We start from the raw sequence: 13,418 nt of genomic DNA on the forward strand, positions 1-13,418 counted from the left end.
ACACACAAAGCTTTTGAGTGGTTGCACCACTCAAAAAGGGTGCTCAGTGACAGGGAGGGAAGAGAAGGAAAAAGACTTTCAACAACACCCGATAAGACTGTACGGGGTACACTTTTATTAATTTTTTTAAATTATTTGTTCGGCCCAAAAATGTTGTTTATTGTCATGATTTGTCAAAATTGTCACCATCCGAGATGGCTTTGTCCGAGGCTTACTGGTCTTTAAATAAATATTTTATGAAACGTCTCTGGGAAAAAAATATGGGAAATTCGGCGCTCGTCATGAAAGGGTTGGGATTGCGACACTCTATAATGGATTGAATCAGTGTTTCTCTGCACCATTGATGTTTTCTCCTTTAAAAACAAAAACAAAAATGACTAAGAGTTTGCTTTGGAAATACTTTTATTTATTTTTGCTTTATATCAAGGTTCAGCACAGATGCCATGCACAGATTGATAATTGCAACATAGTTAATTTAGCTTTGGTTTGGGTGTTGTCAGGGATAGTGGTTTTTATTTGGTGTGTTGGTTGGGTTCCCAGTGCATCTGTCGCTTGGTTCTCCCCTCCTTCTTTTGGGTCCAAACTCCAAAGCCTTTATCACACACACACACACACACACACACACACACACACACACACACACACACACTAAAGTCATTTATTTATGGCCGCATAAGCAAAACACATGGGTTTGTTGTACTCAAATGTATTTAGGTTATCGAGCCCACATGTTTTCCTCAGCAATACTTTTATTCCATATTAAGTGAGTGACTCACTCACTCACTCACTCACTCACTCACTCACCCACCAACAATTTACAGTTTACATTAGGCATTTAGCAGATGCAAGAACAACACAAGATAATACATCAAACACATAGAAATAGTCATCTAGGGTCAAAAGTACACTAGTAAGAAGCTAACGTCCATCTAACAGTATAATATCTATACAATGAAACTAAAAGTATACACTAAACGGTGCTATATCTCATACAACGTGCTATCAAAATGACATGTTTTAGACTTTGCATACGCCTGCAAGGTCGTCAAGGCTAGGGCAAGTGCTACAGTATATGGCTAAGGTGCAGTTTGAAGAGGTGAGTTTTCAGACTATGGCGGAAGATTGGACGTGAGTCTGCACAGTTCTAACTGCAATGGGGAGTTCATTCCACAGTTTGGGAGCCAGAAGGGAGAACAGTTTGGTACTTGAAGTAGCTCAAAGTCCTATTCATATCCTTATTAAAGGGGTAGGAGATGCAACAGTTTTTTTGTGTGAGAGATGGTAACAAATATACAGTTGTGATAGAAGAGACCATTTCTTCATATTTCTGTGTGCCTATACTGCATAGGAATCGCTATGTTGGGTGCTAAATCTGCGGGTTTTACTTTTACAGGGTTGAATATAAATCCCAAACTGATTGGGTGAGACATGCCGTCAGTGGGGTAGGGAGTGCTCCGCTGTGTTCATTGTAGGGAGGATTTACTATTCTCTGCCTATCGAGTTGCTACGGAGTCGTCTCAAGCCAACTTCACAACTTGCTCGCTTTAGCTCGCTCGGTGGTGTCTCTCGTAGCTCAAGTTTGCTATGTGATACATTTCTGATGATTTGAGACCAGCCTGCTGTGGTGGGCATTCGCTCTCCCACTCATTTCCAAATCTAGTCGCGTGTATGGCTGTCACGATTAGGACATTTTAGTTGACGATAATTGTCGCTCACATATTTGCAATTTAATTGTGTTGAACATTATGAACAAAAAATAATATTCTATTTGGCTTTTAGGCTTTGTAAACAAAAGATGCCAATAAATTAAAAAAAAAGTGCCCTTCTGGGCACAGATAGGAGTGTGTGTGATGTTTGGCAAAATGTTTAGGAGGATGTTTTTTTTATTTGTTTTTGCAACAATTTTCTTCATTTTGTTGAGGAAATGCAGAGCCAGATCACTCATAGCATCTCTGAGGATAGAATTCTGGATGAGCAGGACATGTGCAGCATTTTGTACAAAACGGGCCACTCCTGAAAACTTTGGAAGGCAATCTTAGCCAATCAGTGTACAATCTGAGAAATCCAACAGACTCGTCTTGATCACATGACTACAGAGATCATGTGTACCGACTGCCATTTCTTCATACGCCTTTGATGGCAATTGGATGATTTGTTCCAAAAATGTGTTTTGCAAAAATCAACCTGTTGGTGGCGCTATAACAGGCCAATGTGAAAAGGGTGGGATATATTCCTCAGCCTAGTAAGAAAATGTGTGAAAGATTTCACGTAAATTGCATGCTGCGTTCATGATTTGAGGCTTTTGTTCAAAACGGGGCAATCTTGCAAACTGTGAAAGCCAATTATAGCCAATTAGGATGGAATATGAAATATCGGACAGATCCGACTTGAGCACATGACCATAGAGATACTGTGTAACGATTTGTGAGATTTTTGGAAAGAATCTGGAGGAGTAATATCAAAAAATGTGTTTTACAAAAGTCGGCCTCCTGGTGGCGCTATAAAAGGCAGATGTGGAAAATGCAGGTCAAAGGTTTGTCCTTGGCCTCTAGGGAGTGTGCATGCAACGTTTCACGCAGATCGGTGCAGTTTTAGGTAAGAAATGTGAAAAGCTGCCTCATGGTGGCGCTATAACAGGCCGTTCTGGAAAATGTGGGGCAGAGGTTCATCGTTGGCAACCAGGGAGTGTGTGTGCAAAGTTTGGCATCGACCGGGTTAACGGTGCCGGAGATTAGCTGGTAACGGACGGACGGACGGAAGGACGGACAGGCGGACGGACACACGGACGGAGTGCAAAACATACTCTCTCCCCATGCCTTCGGCCTGGTGGAGACAATACTTGTGACAGGCCTAGTCGCGCTGCGTTGAGCTTGTAGATCTGGTATTCTTGGTGAGTGACACCTATGTGCAACTATCTTGGTATAACTCAGGCTTTACACTCCTCTCCAGTAGTCTGGGAGGCCATTCTTGTGGCTTTGATCTGGGATACAAATCTCCTATTAGAAATGAATGGAAGTGTCTAAAGACCCCTGTGGAGAAAATTCAAATTGACATTTCTTGTTTCCTTAATTCACAGTATTTGAGCTTAGGCTATTTCCCTACAGTTATGCATATTCCACATGGCTTTAATTTCTTCTCCCAGAGGATCAACTCTTGTTTTTTTGGGGGGGGAAATAACTCAGGATATTATCTCCTTCTTCATGCGATGGTGTGTGTGTGTACTCAAGTCCACAGTTGTTTTTTGGACATAATGCATGCATGTCCAAAATGCATGCAAGGGTTCCTACGCTGACCTGGCAGTGACCTGTGTTTGGCCTCACGCCAGCCATGTGCGTCTGTGTATGTCTTAGCGCCATGTGCCAGCCAGTGCACATGGCCACTGCATCATGCTCTAAGGAGCCCCCTCATAGGCTGTCTCTCTCTCTCTGTCCCGACCTGGGGCGGGGAGGCAGGAAGCGCTTGGCCCATCCCCTCCGGCCCTTCCCCAGAGCTCCACTTGCAGAGTGATATCCTCCAGGAAAGTGGGTGGTCAGATTGTGTCTGAACTCACTGCCCAGGAAGCAGCACGCACTGTGTTTGGCTTGAATGACATTGCCAGAGGGAGGGAGGGAGGGGAGGGGCATTTTGTTGTGCTGTGGCATTTGTAGGTCACAAAGAATTGTGTAATCAGTTGCAAAATGTGTCATAATAGATTATATTTGTGACAATCTATCCTTTTTTAAGAGATGATTCAGCAGAAATAGTTATTTTTCAGGCACGTTGGCATCAGCCTATATCTGAAACCCAAGCCATGTGTTAATATTCTTGCGCTCTTGTATATATAGATACAGTATTTTTGGGGTTAAGTTGTAAAAGTTAATGTAATAACTGCTAGCACCATCTGCTGGCCTACTTCCTTACAAAGAACCAACGAGAGAGAGAGGGAGGGAGTGAGTGAGCGAGCGAGTGAGAGAGAGGAAAAACGAGTCCGGGTTTTAACGACATCTCTAATATTCATGCTGATGCATTTTGCTGCTTTGTGCTTTCATTTTCCACCGCGCTGCCTGCCGGAGACTCTCGCTCGCCATACACGCCCCATCCAGCCAGGGAGAGTAGAGGAGAGGAGAGGGGAGGGGATCAAGAGAGAGAGAGTGAGAGAGAGAGAGGAAAAGGAGGAATAGGGGAAAAAAACAAGCGAGAGGGGGGAAAAAGGAGAAAAAGAACAACCAACTGAGCGACCGAGCAAAAAGGGAGAGCCAACACAAAAGCCTTTTGTATACAAAGGAGTAACCTACCTTATCCCAGGAGGTGAGGAGGAGAAGAGGAACGGAGGGAGAGTGGAAAGACACGGAAAGAAGAGAGCGGGAGAGCCTGAGAAGACACTGAAAGGGAGAGAGAGAGAGAGAGAACACACAATCGCCGGTGGAGAGAGAGGGAGAATCAATGAGTAGGGAGGAGAAAGGAGGAGGCAGGAGACGGCAGATCTGACACACACACACACACACACACACTCAGACGCGCACATAACGCGCACGAGTGAGTGAGTGAGTGAGTGAGCCGGGAGACGGAACGACGGCAGAAGTGCGCGGCAGAAACGGAGGCAGAATGAGAGCTTCCTGGACTGCCACGACGCACCTCCTCCACTGCCACCCACAGCACCGCGGCTCTCCCGCGAGAGAAGGATCTCCCATGCGCTCCTCTTGAGAGCCCAGCCCGCTGGGGGAGGAGGAGGACAAGCCAAAGCGGCCCAGGAGGCACACTTCTTCTCTTTCCTCTTCTTCGTCTTCTTCCTCCCTTTCTTGTTGTTGTTCTTCTACTACTACTACCCACGCCACTACTTCTGCTTCCCCTTGTTCCTCCACCGCCGCGAGGAGAGCTGCTGACCCGACGGACGGACAGACGGCCGGAGGAGGAGGAGGAGGGAGTAGGAGAGGGGGAGGGAGGGAGGGGGGGGGGGGGGCACGCAGCAGGCTTGACGGAAGGAGAAGAAGAAGGAGAGGGAGACACACTACATAAACCCCGTCGAGGGAGAGTGAGTGAACGGGCAAGGGAGGGAGACTGACAGAGAGAAGAGAGAGGAGGAAAAAAAAAGCCGGCGAAAGGGCAAGGCTTTTGTTAGGCTGTTGGAGAGAGAGAGAGGGGGAGTAGAGGGAAGGAAAAAAAAACCAACCATGTCTACAGTGAAGAGGCCAAGAGGAAGGGTAAGTGAGCCGGGAGGGAGGGAGGGGGGAGGGGCCGGCAGGAACTGAACAGCCCTCCTCTGCTTACTGGCTCATGCTGCACTGCCGCCATCTTGAACTCATTGCTGTGTGTGTTTTATTTTTTTTCCATTTGCTTTAGCTGTGCTACAGCCTTATGTAGGCATTCTAGATTGCCTGCCCCCCCCACCATCTCCTCGCTCTATTCATGTACTCCATGCCTGTTCTTTACCTCCATCCATCGTCCCTCGCTCTCACGCTACACAGGTCTATCCGGCTGTCCGGTGCTACTGTTTATGTGGACTGTGTGTGTGTGTATGTCTCCCATGTGTTGAGTCACTAGGTGTGTGTGTGTGTGTGTGTGTGTGTGTGTGTGTGTGTGTGTGTGTGTGTGTGTGTGTGTGTGTGTGTGTGTGTGTGTGTGTGTGTGTGTGTGTGTGTGTGTGTGTGTGTGTGTGTGTGTGTGTGTGTGTGTGTGTGTGTGTGTGTGTGTGTGTGTGTGTGTGTGTGTGTGTTATCCAGCTGGCCCAGAGTTCTCTCTCGCTCTCTCTCTCTTTCTATAGCTCTCTTTTTGCTGTAATGGTCCCCATCGTTTTCATGGGACTGCGTGCTGCTAGAGAGATTGAAATCACTGCAGTGCTGGCAGCCTATAATTTCAGTTATTTATAGATGTATTACAACAGCTGCAGTGCTCTCACTTTTGGTGCATTTTATCTTCTCTCTCTCTCTCTCTCTCTCTCTCTCTCTCTCTCTCTCTCTCTCTCGTTAACTGTGTGTATGTGTCTGTCTTTCTTCATTCTTGTTTTAATGTTTCCTTCCTCCTCCTCTTCCCCCATACCACTTTTTCTCATGTTCCCTCATGTTCTCCCCCCACCCCACCCCCTTCTATTTTTTTTCTACCTTGAACTTGAATGAGAACATTCCAGCGTGAAGCAATCATTTTCCTTCTTAATGGCCTCCGCAGCAGCGCACGTGAAAATCATAATGCAGCTCTTGTGCCCCCCCCTCCCCCCCCTCTCTGCTTCCTTCAAAAATGAATTGCTGGTCCCCCCCACCCCCGCCTCGCCACTTTTATTTGTTGCAAGCTTCGAGATAATTCTCTTTATTTAGCTCACAGCGTGAGAGGGGGAAAGATCAGCCAGCCTTGCCTGAGCTTGCGCACACACAATACAAAACTCTTTTTTTTGAGGGGCGCTAGCCCCTCCTATATACAGGTTTAATGTTTGTTTTTCCTTAAACAAACAGTAAAAACTCCATTGACATGGACAGAGTTTAATGTTTGTTTTGTCCATGTTTGTTTTGTCTGATAATTTCGTCATACAAGAGGTGTATATATACCGCCCCTCACTTCACACGGGTGTGATTTTTCTCCTATATCCGCCTTGTCCGGCCTTGAGGGTTTGTGTAAACACAAACATTGAATGCCATTGACATTGCATGGCGGTGGCCATTATTGAGTGTTTGTCTAAACACAAACATTGAAGACAAAAGTGAGGACGCAAATTGTGATTGGCCAGAATGAGATGATGTATATGTTGATAAGAGCGCCCCTCACTTCACACAGGTGAGATTTATTTTTAGATGAGGTTAGCCTGTATGGGCTCTCTCTTCTCCCTGGGCTCCTGGCCCACCACAAGGCAACTTGTATATAGGAATAACCGCTGCAGTCCCGCCATGTATTATTCACATATTATCACGTAGCAGGCAACACGGTTGGATTATTTATGTTTGTCGGGGCTGGCTGGCTGGCTGGTTGATGTTGACGTGAGCCCAGCTCCGGCTGGTGTTCTCCGTACGTAATGTATAGCTGTGACTAAAGGGATTTCATTTGAGTTGGTACTGTAGTTCCCCCCGGAGAGCTTTGGGGACGGTGTCACATGATCTCTTCCATACTGGTTTCAGAGGCCTTTTTCTTCAACCCCACCACAACAAACTGTCTAGAGGAAACACTGTTCTCAGTGACTGTGCTGGAATTTGACAGGGGGTCAGCGAATGGAGAGGGAGAGCCCAACCCCCCTGTGTGTGTGTGTGTGTGTGTGTGTGTGTGTGTGTGTGTGTGTGTGTGTGTGTGTGTGTGTGTGTGTTGTGTGTTGTGTGTTGTGTGTTGTGTGTTGTGTGGTGTGTGTGCGCGCGCTCGTATACCTGTGTATGGCATTGGCAGGGGACACTGGCTGTATGTTGTTGGTTTTGTAGAGCATTTCTAGATCTCTTGTTGGAGAGAGAGGGTAAAAAGGTGACATGAAACACAGAGCTGAATGCTGTTTGTTGTGAGTTCTCCTCTAGGAGGTGTTAGTAACACTGTGTGCTTTTTTCCTCCATTGTTTTGGTTCTGCTTCTCGTTTTTTTTTCTATCACGTCAAGGGAACTACAGAAGGTTTTGCTTTTGTAACTCGTGGATTAGCCTGTAGCTACATGGCTAAGAAATAGCCCTTTGCTAAGCTCAGAGCAGCAGAGTCACCTCATTTGTTTCTTTTTATAGCGTTCTCTTCCCATGTCACCGCAAGGCCGTGCATTATGAAACATGTGTATATGATGAGCACAGGGGTTTTGGGAGCCGCACAGTGGAACGGGCTTGGCTTTATTATTTATGTTTTTTAAAGAAAATAACAAATCATGGCTCCCTGTGGAAAGTGATTTAGGGCCAGGCCAAGCTCAACGTGTCTGTGAGGAAATGTACGTGGAGGCTGAATGCAGCCAGTGGATGCCACATGGCAACTGCTTGATTAACTGTGTGCGTGTGTGCATGTGCGTGTGTGTGTGTGTGCGCACGTTCTAATAGGTTTCAGTTCAGGCCTCAGGGAAGAAAGTAAACTGTATGGCTTATTTTCCTCTTTCTCTTATGTGAGAAAATCACAGTTTCAATCAACAACGCCACCACTGCACTGAGCTAGGTCGACTTCACCTAAACATGGACGTGTACACTTGAGCGTCGTTCAGCTGTGCGTGTGTGTGCGCGTGTGTGGGTGCATGTGTAGCAGGTAGACTACAAACATATAGTATCATCTCCTTCAATTTAAACTGTAGAGTCTCCATCAAAATTGCCGTGATATGAATCATTCTCATCTTTATTTAGCGCTTAATTTGCAGTGGGGGTAGGGGGCCCCGCTGCAAGGTACAATTAAGAAACTAATTATAGAATGCACATATTCAAACCCATTTCTTCTTTTTCTCTCCCTCTCAGCCTCGGAAGAACGCTAATGGTCCCGGGAGCCAGGCTCCGGTGCTCAGCACGCCAATGAAGAGCAGCACATCGTCGTCGTCGTCGTCCTCTTCCTCCTCCTCGTCGTCTTCGTCGTCGTCCTCCTACAGCTCGCTGTCTGAGAAGCGTTCGCCCCGGCGGCCGCCCCACGCGCAGCAGCAGCAGATGGAGCCCATGCCGGAGGACAAGCAGGAGAAGGCCAACCGCATCATCTCGGAGGCCATCGCCAAGGCACGGCAGCGCGGCGAGAAGAACATCCCGCGGGTCATGAGCCCCGAGAGCTTCCCCAGCTCCTCATCCTCCCAGCACAAGACGCGCCGCGAGCGCGCGCACAGGGAGAACAGCGGCAAGGGCCGGCCCAAGCTGAAGCTGAAGGCCTGCAAGAAGGCCCGCATCGTGGCTTCCTCCAAGCCCAAGCAGAAGGCCAAGATCGGGTATGTATAGTTGCTCTCAGAGCTTGCTAGTTATCCTGTAAGCTGTTTTGACCGGCAGTCTCGACTTTTTGTTTGGCACACGCTGAAATGCATTATGGGCTATTTTTGGTGTGCGACACCTGTGCACAACTAAGTATGAATCAGCCATTGGTTGGATGTTTTCTTGCTGTTAATGCTGTGCACTCCCTATTAAGCTATATGACCAGCAGAAATAGTCTGTACATTCTGTCCCTACATTTTCTGTGTCCTTTGCATTTTGTAATTATAAAGCAGTGGTGGATTAGGTCAGAGCTCTGGCCTCCTGTTGTTGTTTTTTTTCTCTTCTCGGATAGCAAATGACAGCAGTTATCCTACTTATTGTTGCACTGACAACTGGCAGTTGCCAAGATGGCAGCTCAAAGTTCAATTGAATTTACAGCATGCTATAACAATAAACCCAGGGGAGGAGCAAAACAAAGGCTGCATTTAGCTCGCCGCATGCACAAGCTATTGGTTGATGCAGACTGGTAGCCTGCAGGGTCGAGGCATGTAACACACTGATGTATAGATAATCTGCTTCCCATCCCCCTGGTTAGCGCTGTGCTGTACTGCAAACCACACCCAGTACGAGCTAATAAAATATCAGCTGATACAGACCTGAGGACTGAGAGATGGGTGGGGGCGAGGGGCTGACGGCTGAAGGCGGAGAGCAATGTTTGGATAATGTCAGCAAGCCTTGACGCAGCTGAATTCCCAGCCATGAATCCGCGAGGTTATTCAACGAGCTCTGTCCGGGGAGAACTCGACAATGTTCGGCGGCAATGTGGCCTGGCTGGCGGTTTATTTTACTGATTAATGACTGTATGAACCCAGTGGTATAGGGGAAATGACTCTAGCACGTAATGGTTTTTGGCATGAATGTGTGTGTGCACGTGACGATGTGAAATCTACGGTGGTGCTGGAGAGCTGTGAGGGCAGAGGTGACATGCGTCACACCGATGACTCCTCTATTGACGACATCATCATCAAGACAGCATCACAATCCCTGCTATAACCAATTAAAGCCTATATGCTTCTCTTTGACCGGGATCACCCGCGTCGGTCTATTCTTAGTCCCTTCCTTTCCCCCTCCGCATTAAAACTCTACACCAAAGATAGCACATCTACAGCTAGATCTATCTACATATAGCTTGTATAGCTGCTATTTCTGCCCGGAAGGTTTGCTATTTAAATCAAATGTTTGCCTATCATGATGACATGCCCATAATAGGGATTGCTAGGGGGTTCATGTGGTTAAAGGACCACTTCACCACTTTTCAACCTACAGTATCTTCATATAATTGGTCCTCACTAATGTTCATGATAAAATACCACAATTCTTTTCTACTCTGTGTCTCATAAGAGGGCTGTGGGCTGTTCAGAAACCCGTCCACCAGTGACATCATCGTTAGGCAGATTTTAATCCATAATATGGATTAAAATCTTCTGGACGGGAACCCCTGTTGGTTTTTTAAGCATTATGCTATACTTTATAGACAAATAGCAGATCTACAAGCTCAGAGCGTGGCACCGAGTGCAGCGCTACGAGCTTGTAGATCTATATATTCTTTCAGAGTGAACTTTTTTAACTCAAATCTTTGCTTCTGGAACAACATATTTTCAAATGGTCGGTGGCCATGTAGGCCTACATATTTTTTGGGGTCCCTGACATGAAATATTGAGCACCACTGATAAAGAAACATAGGTATTTCAGAAAACTGTCAGCATTTAGAAGACATTATTTTATATGATGTCACTGGTGGACGGGTTTCTGAACTGCCCACAGCCCTCCTATGAGACATAGACTGAGTAGAAAGAAATGTTATTTTATCATGAACATTATAGTGAGGACCAATTATAATAAGGTAGGTTGAAAAGTGATGAAGTGGCCGGTCTTTTAATGTAGGCTATCCTTTTTCTAAAGGCAGTTTTTATGTTCTGCCATGTTAGACGGGTACAGCAGGAGAAGACATGTTCTGCCATGTTAGACGGGTACAGCAGGGGAAGACATGTTCTGCCATGTTAGACGGGTACAGCAGGAGAAGACATGTTCTGCCATGTTAGACGGGTACAGCAGGAGAAGACATGTTCTGCCATGTTAGACGGGTACAGCAGGGGAAGACATGTTCTGCCATGTTAGACGGGTACAGCAGGAGAAGACATGTTCTGCCATGTTAGACGGGTACAGCAGGGGAAGACATGTTCTGCCATGTTAGACGGGTACAGCAGGAGAAGACATGTTCTGCCATGTTAGACGGGTACAGCAGGAGAAGACATGTTCTGCCATGTTAGACGGGTACAGCAGGGGAAGACATGTTCTGCCATGTTAGACGGGTACAGCAGGGGAAGACGGTATCTTATTAGTCCCACGGGGGGAATTCAGTTTTCAGCTTCATCCAACTGATTACTGCTCAAATGGTTATGAGGGGTGGCGGTGGCTCAGGGGTAGAGTGGCTGGATGGTAACCGCAAGGTTGCCAGTTCAAACCCGGGCTCCTGATGTGCTGGTTGGTGCCTTGCATGGTTTCCGCTGCCATCGGAGTATGAATGTGTGTATGAATGGGTGAATGTAATGCACAATCTATGTAAAGCGCTATATAAATGCACCATTTACCATTTATGATGAGCGCAGACGAACTGAGAAGAACCGGTGACCTTTCGATTTATGACCACCTTGTTCAGAAACACAACTTGTCTTCTCTTTTCCGCCATTTGCCAAGATGCGGAATGTTGTCTAGTAATGACCAGAGTGTAGAGTAGGAGAGTAGCGACACGCTTTGATCTCGCCGCAAAGCGGGTGCCTATGGGCTATAGTTCCAAACATTGCTTCTATGGCTGGAACTATCCCATTGAGATAGAATGAGCACTTCCGCATTCCATTGTTACAATGGGAGCCAACGCTAGTGTCGCCACTCTCTTACTATATTACTCTGGTAATGACTAACAACAAAATACATCTTAGATCCGGCATTTTACATTGCAATACACTACAGTATATGTCTACTCCATTTCAGGTCTCATCTATAACATTTGATATAGAATTAGCTTAATTTGCTAGTATAATTAGGGCAGCTGGATGTGTGAAGGACTTAAATAATAGATGTTCTTGACATTGTTGCTCATATTATAATTAGCTCCTCGCAGGAGTGCTGATCATCCCACTAATTCTGGTCTGTTGGACCAAACTGATGTTTGATCAGCATTACACTGACTTATTGTAATCAATACAGAGATCAATTTCCTTCCACGCTGCATTACACATTTTGCTAAAAAACTACAAATATTTGTTTTAGCCTTTTCTGCCTTTAGTGGTTGAAGTGCAGATGGACAGGAGAGAGGGAGGGAGGGACATGCAGCAAAGGTCCTCATAAACAGGACTTGAACATGCAACACGCTGTCAGGCCAGAGCCTATGTCGCATGTGCCTGGACCGCTAGGCCAGCAGGTGCCCCACATGCTACGTTTTGTTGTCACCAGGATTGAGAGAGAGTCAGTGTTGTTTTTGGCAGCAAATTTGGATTTAGTCATAGTCTCTTGAATAGTTTTCATTTAAGTTTTAGTCACATTTTAGTCACCTGGAATGTTTTAGAGTTAGTCTAGTTTTAGTCGACTAAATATCATAATATTTTAGTCGACTAAATCTACAGTTGATTTAGTCGACTACAATGTATCTTGTGGGCTTGTAGATCTGCTATTTTCAGCATGCAACTAATTGTGACTTATACTGGATCTCTTGTCTCTAGTCCCTTCCTAACATTTTAGTCTAGTTTTTATTTGTTGACAGTATATTTAGTCTTAGTTTTAGTCATCATAGCTTAGTTTAGATTCCATTTAGTTTTCGTCAGTGGAAAAAGGTAGTCGACGAACATCTTTCGTCTTAGTTTTAGTCGATGAAATCAACACTGTTGAGAGTAGAACTGGGCTTTTGACTGGGAGATGGAATCCCATGGCTGGTCAGGGGAAAACAGAGGTTGTACAGATTGAGAAACTAAACTACCTTCCCTTGCTTGAACAAAAACCTTTGAGATGTTCTTGGGTAAGAACGTAACCCTCCCAGTAGCTGCAGGGGAGCTGCTCAGTGGCTAACGTACGGTAGAATAATGTGGTTGTATTGGGAAGTTCCCAGGGGAGATCATGTCTGTCAATGGGAAGCTGGGTGAACAAAAAGCACATAATGCCGAGAACAATCCAGGCCTGGATGAATTTCTGCTATACTAAATAGGCTATATCCTGTAATACAGATGAGGAACTGATTAATTTCATTACGAAAATTATTGTGTCACTATTTACATTCTGAGCTGTCTAACCTAGTTTGTATGGCTTATAACAAACGTTGGCTCACATGAGGGAAGAGAGTGAAAGCAGGCTAAGCAGCAGCCAGTATAGCCTGGCCTATCGGGCCTACTATTGTTTCAATGGCCCTTTTCATAAGCCTCATTACGTCATGCATTCCAACCATTTTGAAACATCGAACTAACTCAGCCAATGGACTGCTAGAACTGCACAGAAAACTGTACTTACCCCTTTTTTATTTAGTTTTCTTTTGTTTAGTTTGTTCTCCACCGATGTTCTAGTTGTGATGTTATTATTTA

General features: G+C 45.8%; 1 protein-coding gene and 1 long non-coding RNA gene across 7 annotated transcripts in view; one reads left to right on the forward strand and one right to left on the reverse strand.

Annotated features, from left to right (window-relative positions):
• chd9 (chromodomain helicase DNA binding protein 9) overlaps positions 1-13,418 on the forward strand; it is a 169,384-nt gene that overhangs the window by 45,219 nt on the left and 110,747 nt on the right. For 5 of the 6 annotated variants that reach the window (XM_079497542.1, XM_079497544.1, XM_079497543.1 and 2 more), the window contains one exon: positions 8,359-8,810. In XM_079497542.1, the coding sequence (XP_079353668.1) occupies positions 8,359-8,810 (452 nt within the window). Of the gene's footprint in view, positions 1-5,025; positions 5,181-8,358; positions 8,811-13,418 lie in introns of those variants that run through there. The other variant, XM_079497545.1, reaches the window with a different exon arrangement.
• LOC306920716 lies at positions 372-3,480 on the reverse strand. The gene is made up of 2 exons (XR_013789672.1): positions 3,294-3,480; positions 372-592 (listed from the first exon to the last, which is right to left on the reverse strand). It is a non-coding gene; the product is annotated as an uncharacterized lncRNA (long non-coding RNA).

The sequence above is a fragment of the Electrona antarctica genome (assembly GCF_951216825.1).
Source record: "Electrona antarctica genome assembly, chromosome: 3".
In the NCBI taxonomy this organism is placed as follows: domain Eukaryota; kingdom Metazoa; phylum Chordata; class Actinopteri; order Myctophiformes; family Myctophidae; genus Electrona; species Electrona antarctica.